A 17,741-nucleotide genomic window follows, 5' to 3' on the forward strand; every position below is an offset into this window, starting at 1 on the left:
AAGTTTCAAAGAGCTAGTAAAATTCACATTTTTAGAATAACGTATAAAAAGACGTAAAACCTCCCTCAAAACGAATCGGAGACGAATGCAATACTTACAGATAGCCTGTGTTCGTTTGGATATTTTCAGCCTCCCTCATGCTAAGGTCACATTTCTAAACCGGGGCTTGGCCGGGATGTTTACGGGCTAGAAAGAGGTAGTGTCTATTAAGGAAAATTCACAAATTATGCCAATAACTATTCTTTACGATCTGAGTCTTTTGTTGTTTCTATATCATACTCTTCGTTCCCGAGAGCTGTCCGGTCAGGTTCCGGTTTGGGAATGTGGCAGTAGCATTTGTCACGACATTTATTTCAACAGCACCGACCGTCCACAAGAACCTTCGACCACCTCTTATCTCATGGTAGCTGAAATTTGTGCGACATTTCTACAACTGACCCAAGACATGTAAACATGTCGTACGACGAGTGTTACTGCAAGTGCCCTCTAGAAACCTGAGAAATTTGGTAAGGTTACCAGTGAATGCAGTATCACCTAAGGACATAATAAAGCCATAGGAAAAACTCAAGTCAAATGCAGCATAGTGTTTTCTTTATTAGCATTGCTTTCATTTACAAAAATACATTGCACATCTCTCGGTTACATAGATAAAAATTCATAGAAATTCCCTGAAATTTTAAGTTTCAAATTTACTCCAAATTTAAACATATTTGGCAACATTTCATCTAGCATGGGCGTGGAGAAGTCATTTTTCTGTTTCTCGTCACTTAACATGGATTTTTTTCCTAAAATGTAGCAATAAACATCTAAATGACCCAAAACGTCGAGTTTTCTGCTGTGTAATCTTCTCTTCCTCGGTCCTTTACAGAATTTTGTCTCTTGAATACAAAATTTCGAAAACAGGCACGAAAAAAAATGAAAAATTGACGAGAAACACAAAACTTCCTTTTCGATGCCCATTACGTGGCTTGCACAGTGCACTGCAGAATCTTTCCGCGCGTGCTCAGACGTCAGGGCCGCCGCCACAGTCCATGAAGCCCAGGTAGTTCAGGGTGTCAGAGTTGGACGGGATCTGGTTGATCTTGTCCTTGGTAGAGCTGGGAAAGGTCAGAGGTGAAGGTCATTAGGTCAAGCGTGAAGGTCATGAGGTCAACTGTGAAGGTCATTATATTGAAGTTCATAGGACAAAGGTGTAAGAATCGTTCAGAACTTGCAACATGACTACCATGCACTAAATACAAAAAGGCACCATTATGGCGTCGATGACGTCACATGAATACACTATAGCACGACGGTAACCTAGCAACTGCGTCACGTGATTACTCACGTGGTCTGCAGGAAGTCCTTGACCTCCTCAGGGGACGGGACGGAGGACTGACGGCTCATGTACTTGGCAACAATACCAGCCTGGTGGATAAATGAGGGGAAAATGTGAGGAACAGTTCTCTAGAACGTTATCAGCTTGCAGGCCAACGGATATAGGCAATAGGTACTGAATGTACATAACCGATCACATCGGCAAGAAAGTGGTTGAAATATCTTTTGAGTGCAAAGCTCTTGAACTACAGAGAATCTAAGGTTTATACTCACGATATGAGGGGCAGACATGGAGGTGCCTGTGGGGAAGAAAACAGGGTCAAGGTCAAGAAATTATGTTTCATATTATTTCGCCATTTGCTGTTTCTTAATGTTTGCTTTACACCATAAATATAGGCTTGAATCCCTTGAAGTTTAAAGGTTAACTAATTGTTAAGACATAAAGACTCTAGACACTCCATAGTCGGCACTTGGCAACTGGTTACAGTGAGTTGCACACCTGCAGTTCTGATAGAGAACGCAAGGCGTCGCTGTGGTACTGGCAGCGAAGGCAAAACGCGAGTTGACGTTTCTCCGCCAGCGAGTTTGTAAGTCATGATTTATTTATGAGAATCTACTTACGATACAAAACTATCTATATGAAGTTTGTAACTAAAATCTGTCAGGCTCCTCGCTGAAAAATAGCAGAAATTCTCCAAACAGTCTAATACATAGTATACAAACATGATACACTAGAGGAGATAGCCGGCCAAAAACTCAGTAACAGTTGGCGACATGTCAGTAGCTAGCGTGGACCTAAGTTCGTCTGCATATGATACTTTGATGCGCATGCGCAGACCTGAGATGGTGTTGTCGGCAAACTGTCCGCCGATCCAGGCGGAAGTGACGTCTTGACCCTACCGGAAACAACAGATGATGAAAAAGATGTTCGTTTACCGGTATAATGATGTTTGTAAAATACTATTTTGTATGTAAAAAGTTTGTTTGTTTATCTAAAGTAAGAAGGGAAGTTTGCTTACCGATGCGATGTTGTCTCAACTTACCATTAGGTATATATACTATTTGTTTATTTGTTTGTTTGTTTGTATGTTTGTTTATTTCCTTATCTTAGAGAAGATGTTTTTGTTTACCGGAGCGATGATGTCCATGCAGGTTCCGTAGTTGGAGAAGAAACAGAAGTCGTCTTCGTTATCGGAACATCCCACCGTGATCCTACAGGGGAACAGTGCATGAAAGTGTTCCTACCATAATCATGAGACCATCCACCAATCCTAACATCTTAGGCCATGTTGAGTTGATTATATGGATGACATCCCCTGGGAATCAAAAAAATTATGCGAGCGTGTGAATAAAAAAAGTTTGACAAAAGGAAAAGTTGCTTCATTATGAAATCTAAGTGGTCAGGACGGTTAGTGTTGTGTGGCCAAGGGCTACTGAATTGGAGATGGAGACCGTCCTATGCACCATCTGGTACTGAAAGGACTTTCACTGAAAACTTTAAATCATGAGACGAATTGAAATTGATCAAAAAGGTTTTAACGGGAATACGTTGCCTAATTTCTGAATTTTTACACGAATTTAAGTTGATTAAAACCAATTAAAACTAAATAAATTAATGGGATCATGCATATGAACAATCCCTTGGATAATCCTTCAATCTCCTAAAACATCACAAAATCTGGTGTTTTCCATGCATATCAATATTTCTATTATAAATGGTTACATTCGTTATTATAACTTAAAGTTGATATTTGTCCGTACGCTGTAGGCTCGCTGGCCGGAGAAACGTTACACGCCTCCCAGCCCTCGTTGCCAGCAGCAACCACCATAACCACGCCCTGTGGGAGGAAAAAGTAAAACACACATCCATTAGGCATATCACTGTCCAACCGTGAGGGTATTATCAGGGGTTTTAGTCGCAATATCAGCGAGAAAGATTTAAACTATTGAAGCCTATCCTTTTAAGGGGTATCTTACTGGGGGTGACATTGCTGTGTTCTAAATTTATGTTACCCTTGAATATCATGCAAAACGTACAAGTATGATTAGAAAGCCAACAAAACACACAAGGTGTAAAAAGACTAGTTTTTATTCGGAGAAATTTGCTGAGCACTCGGCCGCAGAGACATCGCCAACGTACCGATTAAAAAAACAGTCTTTTTACACTTGTCTTTTTAGTCATACTAGTGGAATGTTTTGCATAATATTCCCTTTAAAAGTTAAGCGTTAGATGTCAACAGCTATGGACTACAGTTAATGTATCAATATTATATACAGTTAACATATGTACATTTAGTATAAAACGGCTATAGATCTGAGGGTAGCACAACTGCAAATCCATGAATCATACGCACCGCCTCCACAACCGCCTTCACAGCCTCGTTCATGGCATCTGATCGGCCGCCACCTAGCGACATGCTGCAGAACAACAACATCGGACTGTCAAACCTTGGTGCTGTTCAAGCAATCAATCAATTTGACAGTAGCATTTGTTTGATGAATTTCTGAACTTAATCTACATGACGTGTATGGTACGTATCCAGTTCTATTACTTGTGTTACCAAGGAGGTCCTATGTAAGTAAACAAAGGAGATACTAAGAAAGAGAAATGCAACTTTTAAACCTTTTAAAACTTTTCTGCAATATTTCCCTACTCATAGAATAAAACCATATTTCAAAGTTGTGAGTACATTTAATTTCATGAAATAGCACAGGTGGATAACTTGAATAATAAGTAGAAAATCAGCAAGCAAACAAATAAATGGAAAAGAAAAAACAAACACAACTCACTTTGCCACAGACTTCTTGTTGTTCCCGCTATGCTGCTGACCGGTCCACTCCACCCCCTCAATAACTCCGCTGGGAAAAAGAACAAGAAATAGAATTGATAAATATGATAAAGTTAAGGGAAGAGATATATTGGTACTAATTTCTAGTATTATATCTTTTAAAAGGCGAATCTACAAAACTGTGATACTAGAAAAGCGTCCCAATGTTGTAAAAACAGTCGTAGAACAGCAAGAATGGGTCGGATCGGGTATGCTTGAAGATGTGTATGGGCATAGAAGTAAAACTCAAGCGGTAAATCTGGACCCGTGTATATGTATGTTTGTGTGTGTGTGTGTGTGTGTGTGTGTGTGTGTGTGTGTGTGTGTGTGTGTGTTGGTGTGCGTTAGTGTGTGTTAGTGTGTGTCTGTGTGTGTGTGTGTGTGTGTGTGTGTGTGTGTGTGTGTGTGTGTGTGTGTGTGTGTGTGTGTGTGTGGTGGGTGGGTGCGTGCATGGTCATGGGGTAGGATTGAAACTCACGCAGTAGATCCAGACCCGCTCCTACTCAGCACCTTGACGGCGATGGCGGTCGCCTTCTTAGCCAGACCCCAGGCGTCAGACATGACCGTACCTACCAGGACGAGAGAAAAACAGGAAAAGAAGATCAACCTAGATACATAAGACTATTTGCACCATATGATTTTCCACCAGCAACCACTGCATTGACTTGGAGTGAGTTCGGAGCTGGCGCATATCAGAGTCAATCATCTTCACTTTACGTGAATATAATTGCATTCCAAAGGATAAACCTGATCACGGATCAAACTGTGCATTTCACTGAGTCATGACCAGGACTATTGATAGGTATACATCTCACAAACGGGTATGATGTAATCTCCGGTCATACTTACCGGCCACGTGAGTTCCGTGTCCGTTCTCGTCCGTCTCCGGACTGGGCGTGTCCACCGTGTCGACTCCCTGGCAACCAAGAATACGTCGTTAGGGAAAAGTCAGGGGACCTTTAAAGGTTTGTTTGAAATTCATATGCGATGTTATTGAATATATCATTACCGACCCTTTTTATGATTCATATAATAATATCTATATAGGAGTTAGAAATAGCTTACCCATTTTGCTCTGCCGCCAAACTCAGAGTGCTCAGTGTAGATACCACTGTAAGAAAATACGTCAAGCCTGAAGTTCAATTTTATCTCTTAACAAATGCAATAAATACTCTCTATATATGATCACAATACTGGCAATCATCATCTTATGGATATCATATCACAAAACCACAGAATTACAAGCACCTGCTTCCATAAACAAATATTATAGTTTGGTGTATGGCACTGGGTTTCTTACGTGTCGATGATGTAGGCGTCAACACCCTCTCCATCTCCACCTGGGGTAAACAAGGAATTTGTTTGTATTGTTTGTTTGTTTGTTTTGTTACAATACAAGAGGCAAAGTTTAAACGCCATTCTACTTCACTTCTCTTCAAGGCAGTTGGTTTATATCTCTGAAAGTACATGTAAAACAGTAGTAGAATATATTGCAAAGAGAACAGTTGACAGATCATATCTCCAATGCATTTTAATGAAATATTCGGACAAATAAACTTCCGCCATTGTTTTGATCTTACTGACCTTGGTAGTGGTAGATTCCATCCAACAGAAGGTCACGTTCGACGGTCCTGACCAGGCCCTGTGTGGAAAGTGGCGTTAGTGATACCCAATGAGAGCTCAGTATTCTTCCTCTGCGACTTTCCATTGGCTATGTTTGTTGGGTCGGATTCATTCGACGTAACATGACACGAAAGTTACAAGAGCATAATTTGAATCAACCAATAGCAAACGTCCTACATACCCAGGTGGCCTCCAATTGGTCCTGACACTGCGCCTGGTAAGCCTTCACCACCTGATTGGCTTCGATGTACCGCACCTCAGGCTGTTCCGCTAGGTGGCGTATCATCCTGTAACAGACAAAAAAGTTCAGAAAAAAAAATAATGCAAGAAGAAAATAATCAGCAAATAGAATGATATATATGTGAAAAACGTTGACGTAGAATTAGGTGAATAAAGCCAGTCCCCCAAATCATGTTACAAATCCATCCATCTATTCCGGATGGCTTCCTTTTCATTGGATACATGTAGGTCCCTCGTTATAGCCCTTTGTGGTATCATCTGTGCTTTACACTTTTGTTAGTCTCTACCAGACTCCGGATCGCTGGAAAAATCGTAGAAATAGAACAAATAGAGGAGTGTGTACTGTTCCCTAGCCGGCTATATTCCTCTGGCCGGCTTACTCCTCTACTTGTTCCATTTCTACGATTTTTCCAGCGATCCGGGGTCTGGTAGAGACTACAGTTTTGTGGCTCAGGGACTTGCAGGGAAACGGGGGTGTGTGTCGTCCTATACACTATATGCCAAGGGAAGAACCTCAGCTTTAAAGACGATTTTGTTGATATGACTTACTTCTGGTTGGTACGGATGGAGTAGGCTTTGAACCAGCGGAAGTTGTGCTCGAACAGAATCTTGGTGTCGTTTGTGCCGGTGAGAAGTGTCTTCACGCTGTTCATGTGCTTACCCACTGGGAAAATATAAGAAATTGTTCTAAAACAGGCTTCTTCTTCTGCTTCTTCTTCTGATAACATTAGCAGAGAAGTGGGTGTGGTATCCCCGTGAACAAGTGGTAACTGTGGACATGATTCCTAGTACTTGCGAAATATTGGTCACAATGGCCACGTGGTCAGTATATAACAGGTTTAATTGAAATCAATTTCTAAACTTTTTTTCTTAAGTTCTCATTGATTAGTTTTTTCTTCCCATAGACTTCTATGTTATGATACGTGTTTCACATGGGCGCGTTCATAATAAACCTACTTGAAATATATCGAAATTATTCATTCTTTGTTGAGCACAGTTACTCGTCATCATGTAAAAAAATTCCCAACAACCTCTATGCGTACAGTCTTTTTTTAGGACAATTACAAAATGCAGTTAGCCAAGCATCGCAACAGGCACTTTTTAGCTGCCACCGGTCAACCGCACCACTCAGAACCAAGGACTGTGTACCTCCGACCTAGCGCGCGGCTGCCAAACTTTACCTGCTTATTTCTTCAGTTAGAAACAAACTTTCACCAATATAACTTTTGGGATCAGTTCGGCAGGCTCAAAGGGAATTTCTCACCGCTAAAAACATGCGTTTAGTTTTTGGCTCGGATCTCTTTTAGGGTCCCCACTCGGAGTAATACATCAATGAGACCTTAACACAAATAAATAAATGGGTATACATGACCGATCTGCGTGGTCCGTGAGTAACTTATGTAGGACCACGATGCGTGAACAAAGAAACAAATAATCATGTAAACAAACATGACTCACTTGCATAGTACATTAGGTTATTGTGCACGACCATGAAATGTAAACAAAAAAATAAACAAATAAATAAACTAGAAAGGCCGACATTTGCTTAAGAGCAAATACAGCATATTTCAGCCATACCCCTTCCCACGCAACATTGGACTGTTCCAAATCACCCCTGCGCAAAAATGGAACATCCTCTTAACAGTACATTTTCCCCCAAAGTGGACTGGTATTGTGAATTGATTCCAGGTAAAAACAGAGCTTGCTTCTAATTTTCAGAAAATGACAATAATCACACCTTCCATTCAGAAAATTTTCATCATGACTGAAAATTGTTGAATGACTTCATGTAATGTCATTAACAATTTTCAGTACGATAACTAGGTGTAAGTTTAAAAAAGTATAAGCTCCTTGTGATGTGGGTACATTTATCATTGCAGTGAACTTTTTTTATTCAAGTAGGGCATACGATTTAATAATTATCAAGCAGGTGCAGGTACTGTAGGAGCGTTTGTTTTCTTCAAGCTGTAAAACTATTAAACTGTTTTACTTTGTATGCAATCAGCCATCGAGCCTATTCTTATTTTAGTTTAACAACTTCCTGCCAGACCCGGAAGATACGATTGAACCTTGTTCGAGGATTTATTTTCGTCTGTCTGGTCAGTCTGTTCATACCCTGGCGCTGAGAGTGTTTTATTGGGCTGAAACTCTGGCAGTTTAAAGTTACTTACAATTTAAATGTTCAAAGTTTATGTCAAACAACAACAGCACTAGGAAATGTGGCCACTATAGACAGGTGGTCACTATAGAGAAAATGCTGATCTATTGACTAGGAGCCATACGTTACACATGATTTCAGTACACTGATCATTAATCATATAAACATTGCACAGGCAAGCCAATTGTTTAGATGTACAATTAAGTTCAAATAATTCTGAAGAGAAATATTGATGAGAAAATAATCATTCTCGCCACTGTCTAACTTATAATTACGTATCAAAACTAAACGCAGATTTTCTAACTAACGCACCTTTCGCCGACTTCATCAAAGGACCGCCGGCTATCAATCAAACACGGCTGTTGATTAGACTTAGAGTTTCAAACAGTCATGTGCTGTGTGCCAGTTGACAGCGAACTTCATGCTACGTGATGTTTTACATTGCTTGGACCTTCTTTCCTACAGCGGTGCTTCTACAAAATATTTAGACTGTAACACTGAGTCCCACATGTTTTATAGAATAGAATTTGACGCAGAACAGCGTTTTTTGCTGGGTATTTTTCTTGAAACATGTCCGTGGGAATATCAGCGAGGCGGCGACGTAGGGATATCAGACCGTCAACAAAAGTCGCACGGCGGCTAACGGCGCAGCGAAGATACTAGCGCTATAAATAAGCGCTTCAACTAAGGATGGCAACCCGTGCAATATTTTTGTATACTGTTGAGCTAAGTAAAGTTTGTTGTTTATGAGGTTTTAGTTGTCTTTGAAGCTTTGACCCGAATTATTTTAAAGTCAAACTGCTGAGGAGAAGTAAGTGACTGCTACGATTATCGTAAATATGGCCCTAAAAAAACTGATAAAAGAAGCCTTCTCAATAGTCTAAAATGCAAGAGCTTCCAGGCTTCGCAGGTGCAGAGATGTTGGCTCTGTGGGGTGAACGTCCGAAAGGTCATGGCATGGAGAACGAAAGAAAACCAATTTCCACTAAAAAAAAGTGCTGTAATTAAGCCTTTTACAGTACTTTATGCCAAAAATTTTACTTGGATCATTTTACCAACTATCTTATGCCTATCTATACCAAATGTTACTCATACCAGGGTACAGGGGTGCAAAATATACCGTTATAAGACCGTCAACAACAGTCGCATGGAGCTAACAGCGCAGCGAAAATACCATCGCTAGCGTTTCAACTTCGGATAACAAGTTATAAGTACTGTTGAACTCAGTAACGTTAAAGTTTGTTTTTAGTTGCCTTTGACGGTTTGACCTGAAATAGTGTTACGCTAAAGTCCTGAAGAGAAGTTAAGTGACTGCTGCGATTATCATAGATATGCCCCTAAGAACTGATACAATATAAAGCCTTCTGAATAGTCTAAAATGCGAGAGCCTTAGGCGGGCTTCGCTCCCCCTGGCGGGAACACTGCTATATACGGGATCATGAGGCCTCGCTTATGAATATTAATTAGCCTTTGGCCTCCTCTTCGCTGATTGGCTAGGTCTTTGATTCAATTAATTCTCCGGCTGACGCGCACAGGTGTGGCTCTGTGCGGGGTCACGGAAGGTCACGTCAGGAGGCCAAAAGAAAACAAATTTCCCCTCAGAAAAGTGCCAAAATTAATAATTTTAAAGTTGTTTATGTCAAAAATTTTACTTGAATCTTGTTACCAAGTATCTAATACCTATCTATACCAAATTTCAGGTCATTTAATTGTAATACCAGGGTACAGGAGCCAAAAGTGTCCTTTTTTGGTCAAAAATTGGCCAAAAATCGCAGAAATAAGCATTTTGTTGCACTGTACACCAAAAGTGTTATTGAATTTATATGAAGGGATTATCAAGGCACATCTGTGTCAAATTTCAGCTCATTCGGTTGCAATACCAAGGTACAGGAGCCAAAAGTGTCCTTTTTTGGTCAAAAATTGGTCAAAAAATCGCTAAAATAAGCATTTTGTTGTACTGTACACCAAAAGTGTTATCGAATTTATATGGGGGCATTATCAAGGCACATCTCTGTCAAATTTCAGCTCATTTGGTTGTAATACCAGGGTACAGGGGCCAAAAGTGTCCTTTTTTGGTCAAAAATTGGTCAAAAAATCGCAAAAATAAGCATTTTGTTGTACTGTACACCAAAAGTGTTATCGAATTTATATGGGGGCATTATCAAGGCACATCTCTGTCAAATTTCAGCTCATTTGGTTGTAATACCAGGGTACAGGGGCCAAAATATACAGTTTTGGTCTAAAATTGACCAAAAAATCTCAATAAAATCATTTAAGAGGCAGATATGAAAAAACTGAGAAAAAAGCATCAAGGTATTGGCCCATTCTACCCCTGTGCCAAATTTCAGGTCATTCGGTCCAGGAACGGCGGAGATGAATCACTTTGAAGATTTGACAGGAGAAAGAAGAAAGAAACATTACGAATACAATATATTTCACCATACTATGTATGGCTGAAATATAAACATGACAAACCTGCGTAGTTCGTGAGGTTCTTCTGTAGGACCACGATGTACTCATTCGGGATGGCGGTTTTGGAGTCCAGCCGGAGCATGGGGGCTGAGACAAAGGATAGACAGAAATAAACAAACTTTTATAACGATATAAAATTGACAAACAGAAAATATATACACCATAAAGACACAAGTGGACATTTGTCATTCAATCATGTATCCTTTTTATTTTCAAAATTTTTACATTCGTAGTGACGAAATCTGTGATTTTCCACCCGCCCTCGGATGACCAAAGTCTTCAATGACTTTGCGATCTTGTGAATTAGGGTTATATGTTGAGTTTTACCCAACTTGGCGTTTCAATAAGATATGGTTGGCAGGAAAATATATTTGTCTTTGTTTTACATACATTCATAATCAAAATCGCTTCAACTGGTCAATTGCAAGCAGAGCAAACAGAAGCAAAGTCAGCAGAAATACTGACATGATGTAACATGTTTCACTAAATATAGAAGGAAAACACGCCTTTATATCACAAGAATCAATTGATTTTTGACACTATAATATGGATTTCTTTACTCCCGAATGACTCAACAGCAAAATCAAATGTCCTATTCCGTCATAAACAACGATGGGGACTAAAGTCTGAATATTACACCGTTATCTAAAGTCTACAGGTCATATCGGTATTGATTAGTGGAGGGATCTTCGCAAGAAATCTTCATCATTCTTTACAGAAGTAATTTCGGTCATCATCACCAGACAACGTAATTTTGTTAGCGACCATAAAAGAAAGTACCGCATAAATGAATCCTCTTAAAACGATAAAAGTACGCGTCGTGTAAACGCACAGTTGTGTCAAGAAAAAGACTTTGCTTGTGGGATAGAAAGTAACATGAAATGACCCCTACAAAGGGACGAGCTTTGAACCGTTATAAGAGCTCTATTTGCACAATTCAGATTGATCTAGTGTTCTGGGCGGGTCATATGTTATGTCATGGGTTTGTCAAAGTTCGTAAGTGTTTACTTTACGGTGTGATTCACACGGTCTGTGCAGCCATTGTTTGTGGACTGGGGTTGGTCAAGGACGGGGAGATATCGCGTAATGGTGTCTGGTTTGATCCAAACTATATCAGACAAAAAAATAATTTTGCTTACGTTGCCCAACCCATTTGAAAAAAAAATGTTTTAAAACATCTCCCACTGCATAAAAAATTTCATATAGTTTAAGTAGAAATGGGTTTAGAATAGATAAGCCTTTCAATTTATCGATGTACTTCATTTTCCTTCTTTGTTTTTTTTTTTATTCTGAAAGCCATAGTTTTACTTTGTTTGCTTCAGGCATGATCTTACAATAAAGTTATCATTAGTTTTATTAACATTTCACTTTTATTGTTCTGTCCTGCTTGATACTGGAATTCTTAGAATACTAATAATTCACATTCATAGTTGGAGATGGAATGGAATGAATGATTTGTGATTTTCAGTCGACCTCATGCGCCTTTTTGGTTCACAAATGTGAGAGTGTTACCCACGCTTTTTATGTGTTTATAAATAGGCGAAAGTAAAAGTCTTGGATTCACTTGTTTCCTTTATGTGACAAGATTGGTCTTCTTTGACAAACACAGAAGTTGCAAATATGGGTGTCACAAATATTCATTTTACTATTCCAAGGAAATGTTGAGGACAACACTCTTGTTTGGTTGCAAAATGGTCTGCTTTCGCTCGGCTGGCTTTGTGAACTGTTGTTTTGCGTAACACGGAAGTTCCGTAAACCGTGAGAAGAGCGTGCCTCTACATTTAACATCCAAACTTCCCTGTCAATGTGTTACTGCACAGCTTCGCGTTATAGTTCATATATAAGCACAGACAGCAAAATTAGTCCTTAGATTAGAAAGGCACGCTTTGGAGAGTTTTGTAATGAATGAGGGTAGCCAAATCGTCTGTAGAACAGGTGACAATACTACAGGTGCGAACAGGAAGTATTTGTTGTGACCGAACTACGGATAAGACTACTGTATGGGCGTCCAATAACATGGTATTGCATCACTCGAAGACGATATTGCAAAAGCCTTAGAAAGTAAACTCCATTCTCAGCTTCACAATATTCATTTTGTTTTCTCCAACGCAAATTCATCTGAATCGTGATTTGGACCCGATATCTTGCGTACATTCTACGTATGTTACGAAGTGGTACTCGTCTCTATATGTCCATGCGTAGTTATGAGTGTCAGTACTCAGGTAACATCACGATCTAAATATACAGGTATTTCAGGTGTTTACCTATGAAACCATGGCCTATAAAGACAAGACAGTCTTTAAAAAAACTGTCAGTTACCATAGCTACTGTTTTTAGCATACTTTGTAATAAGTTTGAACTCGGTAGCCTGACAAATAAACGAAATACAAAAGGTGGTAGTTGGACTCGTTTTTGGACACTTACATAGTAGTCTATACAGGTGAGCTCTTCCGTAACCAAGGTCTGCTCAAGGTAAGGAATCTTTATAGAAACTCTACACTCACCTGTTGCCATGGCAACCCCCAAGACGGCGGCCAGGACGGCCAAGACGCGGAGAGACTTCATGTTGTGTGTGTGCAGTCGGCAGGACGGGAGAGACAGAGTCGGTACGGGGTAGGACAGGGGTTGTCGCGCCCGCGGCAGTCATGGGACCTGGTCACATGGGGAAGGTAAACAATAAAGGGGCATTCCAGGATAGACTACACATCAGGCTTCACGGAGGGTAAACAATAGGGGGCATTTCAGGATAGACTATACAGCAGGCTCCTCGGAGGGTAGACAATAAGAGGGCAGTTCAGGATAGACTATACAGCAGGCTCCTCGGAGGGTAGACAATAAGAGGGCAGTTCAGGATAGACTATACAGCAGGCTCCTCAGAGGGTAACAATAGGGGGCAGTTCAGGATAGACTAATACAGCGCAGGCTCCTTCAAGGAGGGTAAACAATAGGGGGGCAGTTCAAGGATAGGGACTATACAGGCAGGCCTCCTCAGAGGGGTAACAATAAGGGGGGCAGTTCAGGATAGACTATACAGCAGGCTCCTCAGAGGGTAACAATAGGGGGCAGTTCAGGATAGACTATACAGCAGGCTCCTCGGAGGGTAAACAATAGGGGGCATTTCAGGATAGACTATACAGCAGGCTCCTCGGAGGGTAGACAATAAGAGGGCAGTTCAGGATAGACTATACAGCAGGCTCCTCGGAGGGTAGACAATAAGAGGGCAGTTCAGGATAGACTATACAGCAGGCTCCTCAGAGGGTAACAATAGGGGGCAGTTCAGGATAGACTATACAGCAGGCTCCTCAGTGGGTAACAATAGGGGGCAGTTCAGGATAGACTATACAGCAGGCTCCTCAGAGGGTAACAATAGGGGGCAGTTCAGGATAGACTATACAGCAGGCTCCTCAGAGGGTAACAATAGGGGGCAGTTCAGGATAGACTATACAGCAGGCTCCTCGGAGGGTAAACAATAGGGGGCATTTCAGGATAGACTATACAGCAGGCTCCTCAGAGGGTAACAATAGGGGGCAGTTCAGGATAGACTATACAGCAGGCTCCTCGGAGGGTAGACAATAAGAGGGCAGTTCAGGATAGACTATACAGCAGGCTCCTCGGAGGGTAGACAATAAGAGGGCAGTTCGGGATAGACTATACAGCAGGCTCCTCAGAGGGTAACAATAGGGGGCAGTTCAGGATAGACTATACAGCAGGCTCCTCGGAGGGTAGACAATAAGAGGGCAGTTCAGGATAGACTATACAGCAGGCTCCTCAGAGGGTAACAATAGGGGGCAGTTCAGGATAGACTATACAGCAGGCTCCTCAGAGGGTAACAATAGGGGGCAGTTCAGGATAGACTATACAGCAGGCTCCTCGGAGGGTAGACAATAAGAGGGCAGTTCATGATAGACTATACAGCAGGCTCCTCAGAGGGTAACAATAGGGGCCGAGGACAGGTCAGGATAGACTATACAGCATTTTTCACGGGTCGCATTTTAACCCAGCCTTAAAATATAGGGGATAGGTAAGATATAGTCTACATAGCAGATTCTGCTTTAAGTAATTCATGGCCAGTAGTAAACAATATGGACATGTCAGGGGTAGTTTACATGCAGGCTTCGTGGGCTGTGTTTTAATCCAACCGTAAACAATAACTTAAAAGGGGATAGAGGGAATGTGTGTGTTGCCGGATATTTGTGGTCAACATACCTTTGGACCCTTTGGACGGATTGTAATGATATCTAGTAAGTGGATCGGGACTTGGAGGACGAAGATAGGGTCCCTTATCCCTGTAATGCATTGTAATTTCCTAATTTGCACAATTAATGCGATGTTAACACAATTCTTATAACTAGTAAATGATTGGATTGTCAACATTTGGCCTTTGTACACGTAAGTTAGTTAAAGGTGTATATATCAACATGCATTATGTAGATATCTGCACACCTCGGGGATTACTGATGCTGCATTAGTACACATCTTTGAATTTACTTGTTTATGAAAGTTGACGTTATCAGTGGAAAAGCTGCAATGTATAAAATCGTCTCAAGAACAATTTTTGGAGACTATGGAGGCGGGGCGGGGTGATGGCACGAGTAGTTACAGGTAGGGACAAACCATTACTCCAGGTCACATGGAGAGGGCAAGCAAGAAATATACGGGATATAATCCGCCGCGTTTTAATATCACTGCTTCGTTGTACGTTGTTCTTACTCCTTGTTGTTTGTGAGTCTGTGTGTGTGTGTGTGTGTGTGTGTGTGTGTGTGTGTGTGTGTGTGTGTGTGTGTGTATGTGTGTGTGTGTGTGTGTGTGTGTGTGTACCTTTTTCTGGATATTTGTAGTCAACACAACATTATAACCTCTGGACTGATTGTAATGATATTTGGTACGTGCACAGGAGTTAGAAAGAATTAGGTCGATACAGACTGTCACAGAATTTTCGGTTTGTACGTCATTTGTGCTTGGTCTTGTTTCATGGATCATTTCATTGTGCATAGAAACTACAGAATGCTTTCTTTACATTTATTTACTACCAAAGCGTTGACCTGAACTAACACAGACATGGAGCACAATTTCAACAAAAAGCGTTCACTGTTGTTCACAAAATTACTACGGTTTATTACGTAACAGTTACAGGGATTGTGTTGTATAGTGCATTATACTGATCATTGCTAGATGTAAAACTAAATGCTAACAATGGTGACTGTATTGTCTTCAGCACAAGTGACCACTATCTGTCCCAGTGGTGTCATGGCAACAGCACATAGACACGACATGTCTGTAGTGATGTGCTTGATGAATCTGCCTGTCTTGTCAAACATCTCCACTCGCCTGTTTCCCCTGTCTGCCACAATGATGTTACCTGCCCTGTCGGTACAGATGCCAGCGGGCTCCTTTAGCTGACCTTCACCACTCCCCAAACCTCCATACTGGAACAAAAACTGTCCGTCCTCACTGAACGTATGGACAAGGTGATGCTCACGGTCTGACACATGAATGTGTCCTTCCCCATCCACAGTGATAAACCAAACTTCCATACCCTGCTGCTGACCCACAGTTCTCACAAGTGTCCCATCCGACCTTAACACCAAAACTTCACTTTGTAGATTGTCTCCATCTCCTGAGGTTTGTGTGATGAGGATTTGGTTCCTCTTGGTGTCCACAGCAACTTGTCTAAGGTTCTTCGTTTCCTTTAGAAGAATCTTCTTCAGCAGCCTGCCCTGGGTGGTGTACTGCGCAGCAAATTCCTCCGACTCTGTCCTAATAACTACCCACAGGTTCCCCTCCCTGTCCAGGGCTACGTCCATTGGGCACTGCTCCTGTTCGCCTGGCACAACTGCTGGGAACTTGCGGACAAATGTTCCATGCAGGGTGAAGACTTGAATTCTTCCATTTCCCGAATCTGCCACGAAGATCTCAGCCTTTTCTGACACTGTAACTCCAAAAGGAAAGTCGAACTGACCATCATCTGAGCCCTCTCCTCCAAATGTCAGCCTCTGTTTGGGCGCCAATGTGCTGCTTTTGTTACCATGGTGATGACCCATGGCCATTGCAGCAGCACCACTTGAAGCTGCACCTGGAACAGTCACCTTTCCAAGTGAACAAGTAAATTTCTCTGTAGGCTCGAAGATGGCAGGGTGGGTTGGAATAAGAATTGGCACTATTCTTTCCCTGAACTTCCCTACAACCTCGTCTAGCTTGGCTTTACGACTTAGAAACTCCTTGTCTTCTCTACCCATACCCTGCTCGGCTCCATCACAGGCTGAAGACATCTCAGCAACATCATTCAAAACTGCATCTCTTTGGCTCTGTACGGCTCCCTTGTTTTGTCTGTGGTTTGTCTCAACTTCAGACAGCAGACGGTCTCTTTCCTCGGTCAGCTGCTGGTGGATTTGGTTACATGTTTGTCGGTAGGCCTCCATAATCTTAATGTCCGTCTGTTGTTTCTGATCGTCCAGACTTTTTTCTTCTTCTCTCAGCCCTCGGATGAAGCCACAGTAGTTCTCCAAGATGCCCCTCCCCTCTGTGATTAAGGCCTGGACTGGACCTCTATGCTGATGGATGGCTCTTCTTAGGCTCATCGTAGGATGTTCATCATGGCTTTCTTCAAAACATTCATTACAAATCGGCACTTTACACTGTTTACAGTAAAGCCTGACTTCTTCAGAGGGGTGAAAACTGCACCTGTTTCCGTACTGGGTTTGCTCACTTGTTTCCTTTGACAACGTTGCCTGAGCTTGAAGCCTCTCACACAAATTTGCTACAATATGGCTGTCAGGTAACCCCGCGACCCCTTGAGGCGGTATCCTAACTTGCTGGCGACAGTTTGGGCACTGAAAGAGTACACGCCTGCTTGCATGGTCCTGTAGACAGTCCTGGCAGAAGATGTGCTGACAGGGCAGCACTTTGGGCCTGGTGAACAGCTCCAGGCAGATGCTGCAGGTCAGTTCTTCGCCGAACTGTGTTCCTAAACTTGACGGTGCAGCCGCCATGTTTGTAACTAACTGCCTACTCCGCCCCTCCCAATTCAAAGTCCAGGTGATACTTCGAACTTTGAACTTTATTTCACCTCAAAAGCTTTGGCACATTCGACGAAGCCGTGTGCG

At 41.7% G+C, this 17,741-nt stretch overlaps 2 protein-coding genes across 2 annotated transcripts; both read right to left on the bottom strand.

Annotated features, from left to right (window-relative positions):
* Nucleotides 1–574: 574 nt before the first annotated feature.
* LOC118412637 (subtilisin-like serine protease Rho m 2.0101) lies at nucleotides 575–13,300 on the bottom strand. The gene is made up of 17 exons (XM_035815629.1): nucleotides 13,143–13,300; nucleotides 10,642–10,725; nucleotides 6,558–6,672; nucleotides 5,950–6,055; nucleotides 5,730–5,787; nucleotides 5,446–5,485; nucleotides 5,211–5,256; nucleotides 4,995–5,061; nucleotides 4,624–4,714; nucleotides 4,108–4,176; nucleotides 3,672–3,735; nucleotides 3,079–3,155; nucleotides 2,448–2,529; nucleotides 2,156–2,213; nucleotides 1,591–1,616; nucleotides 1,328–1,407; nucleotides 575–1,097 (listed from the first exon to the last, which is right to left on the bottom strand). The coding sequence occupies exons 1-17, from the start codon at nucleotides 13,201–13,203 to the stop codon at nucleotides 1,004–1,006; spliced, it is 1,218 nt and encodes a 405-aa protein (XP_035671522.1). The 5' UTR covers nucleotides 13,204–13,300; the 3' UTR covers nucleotides 575–1,003.
* Nucleotides 13,301–15,818: 2,518 nt separating this feature from the next.
* LOC118411112 (tripartite motif-containing protein 3-like) lies at nucleotides 15,819–17,216 on the bottom strand. Its single transcript, XM_035813147.1, has one exon. It carries the CDS (start codon nucleotides 17,214–17,216, stop codon nucleotides 15,819–15,821), a length of 1,398 nt encoding a protein of 465 aa, XP_035669040.1.
* Between the last annotated feature and the right edge of the window lie 525 nt (nucleotides 17,217–17,741).

This window comes from Branchiostoma floridae, chromosome 3, assembly GCF_000003815.2.
Source record: "Branchiostoma floridae strain S238N-H82 chromosome 3, Bfl_VNyyK, whole genome shotgun sequence".
NCBI classification, from domain to species: Eukaryota; Metazoa; Chordata; class Leptocardii; order Amphioxiformes; family Branchiostomatidae; genus Branchiostoma; species Branchiostoma floridae.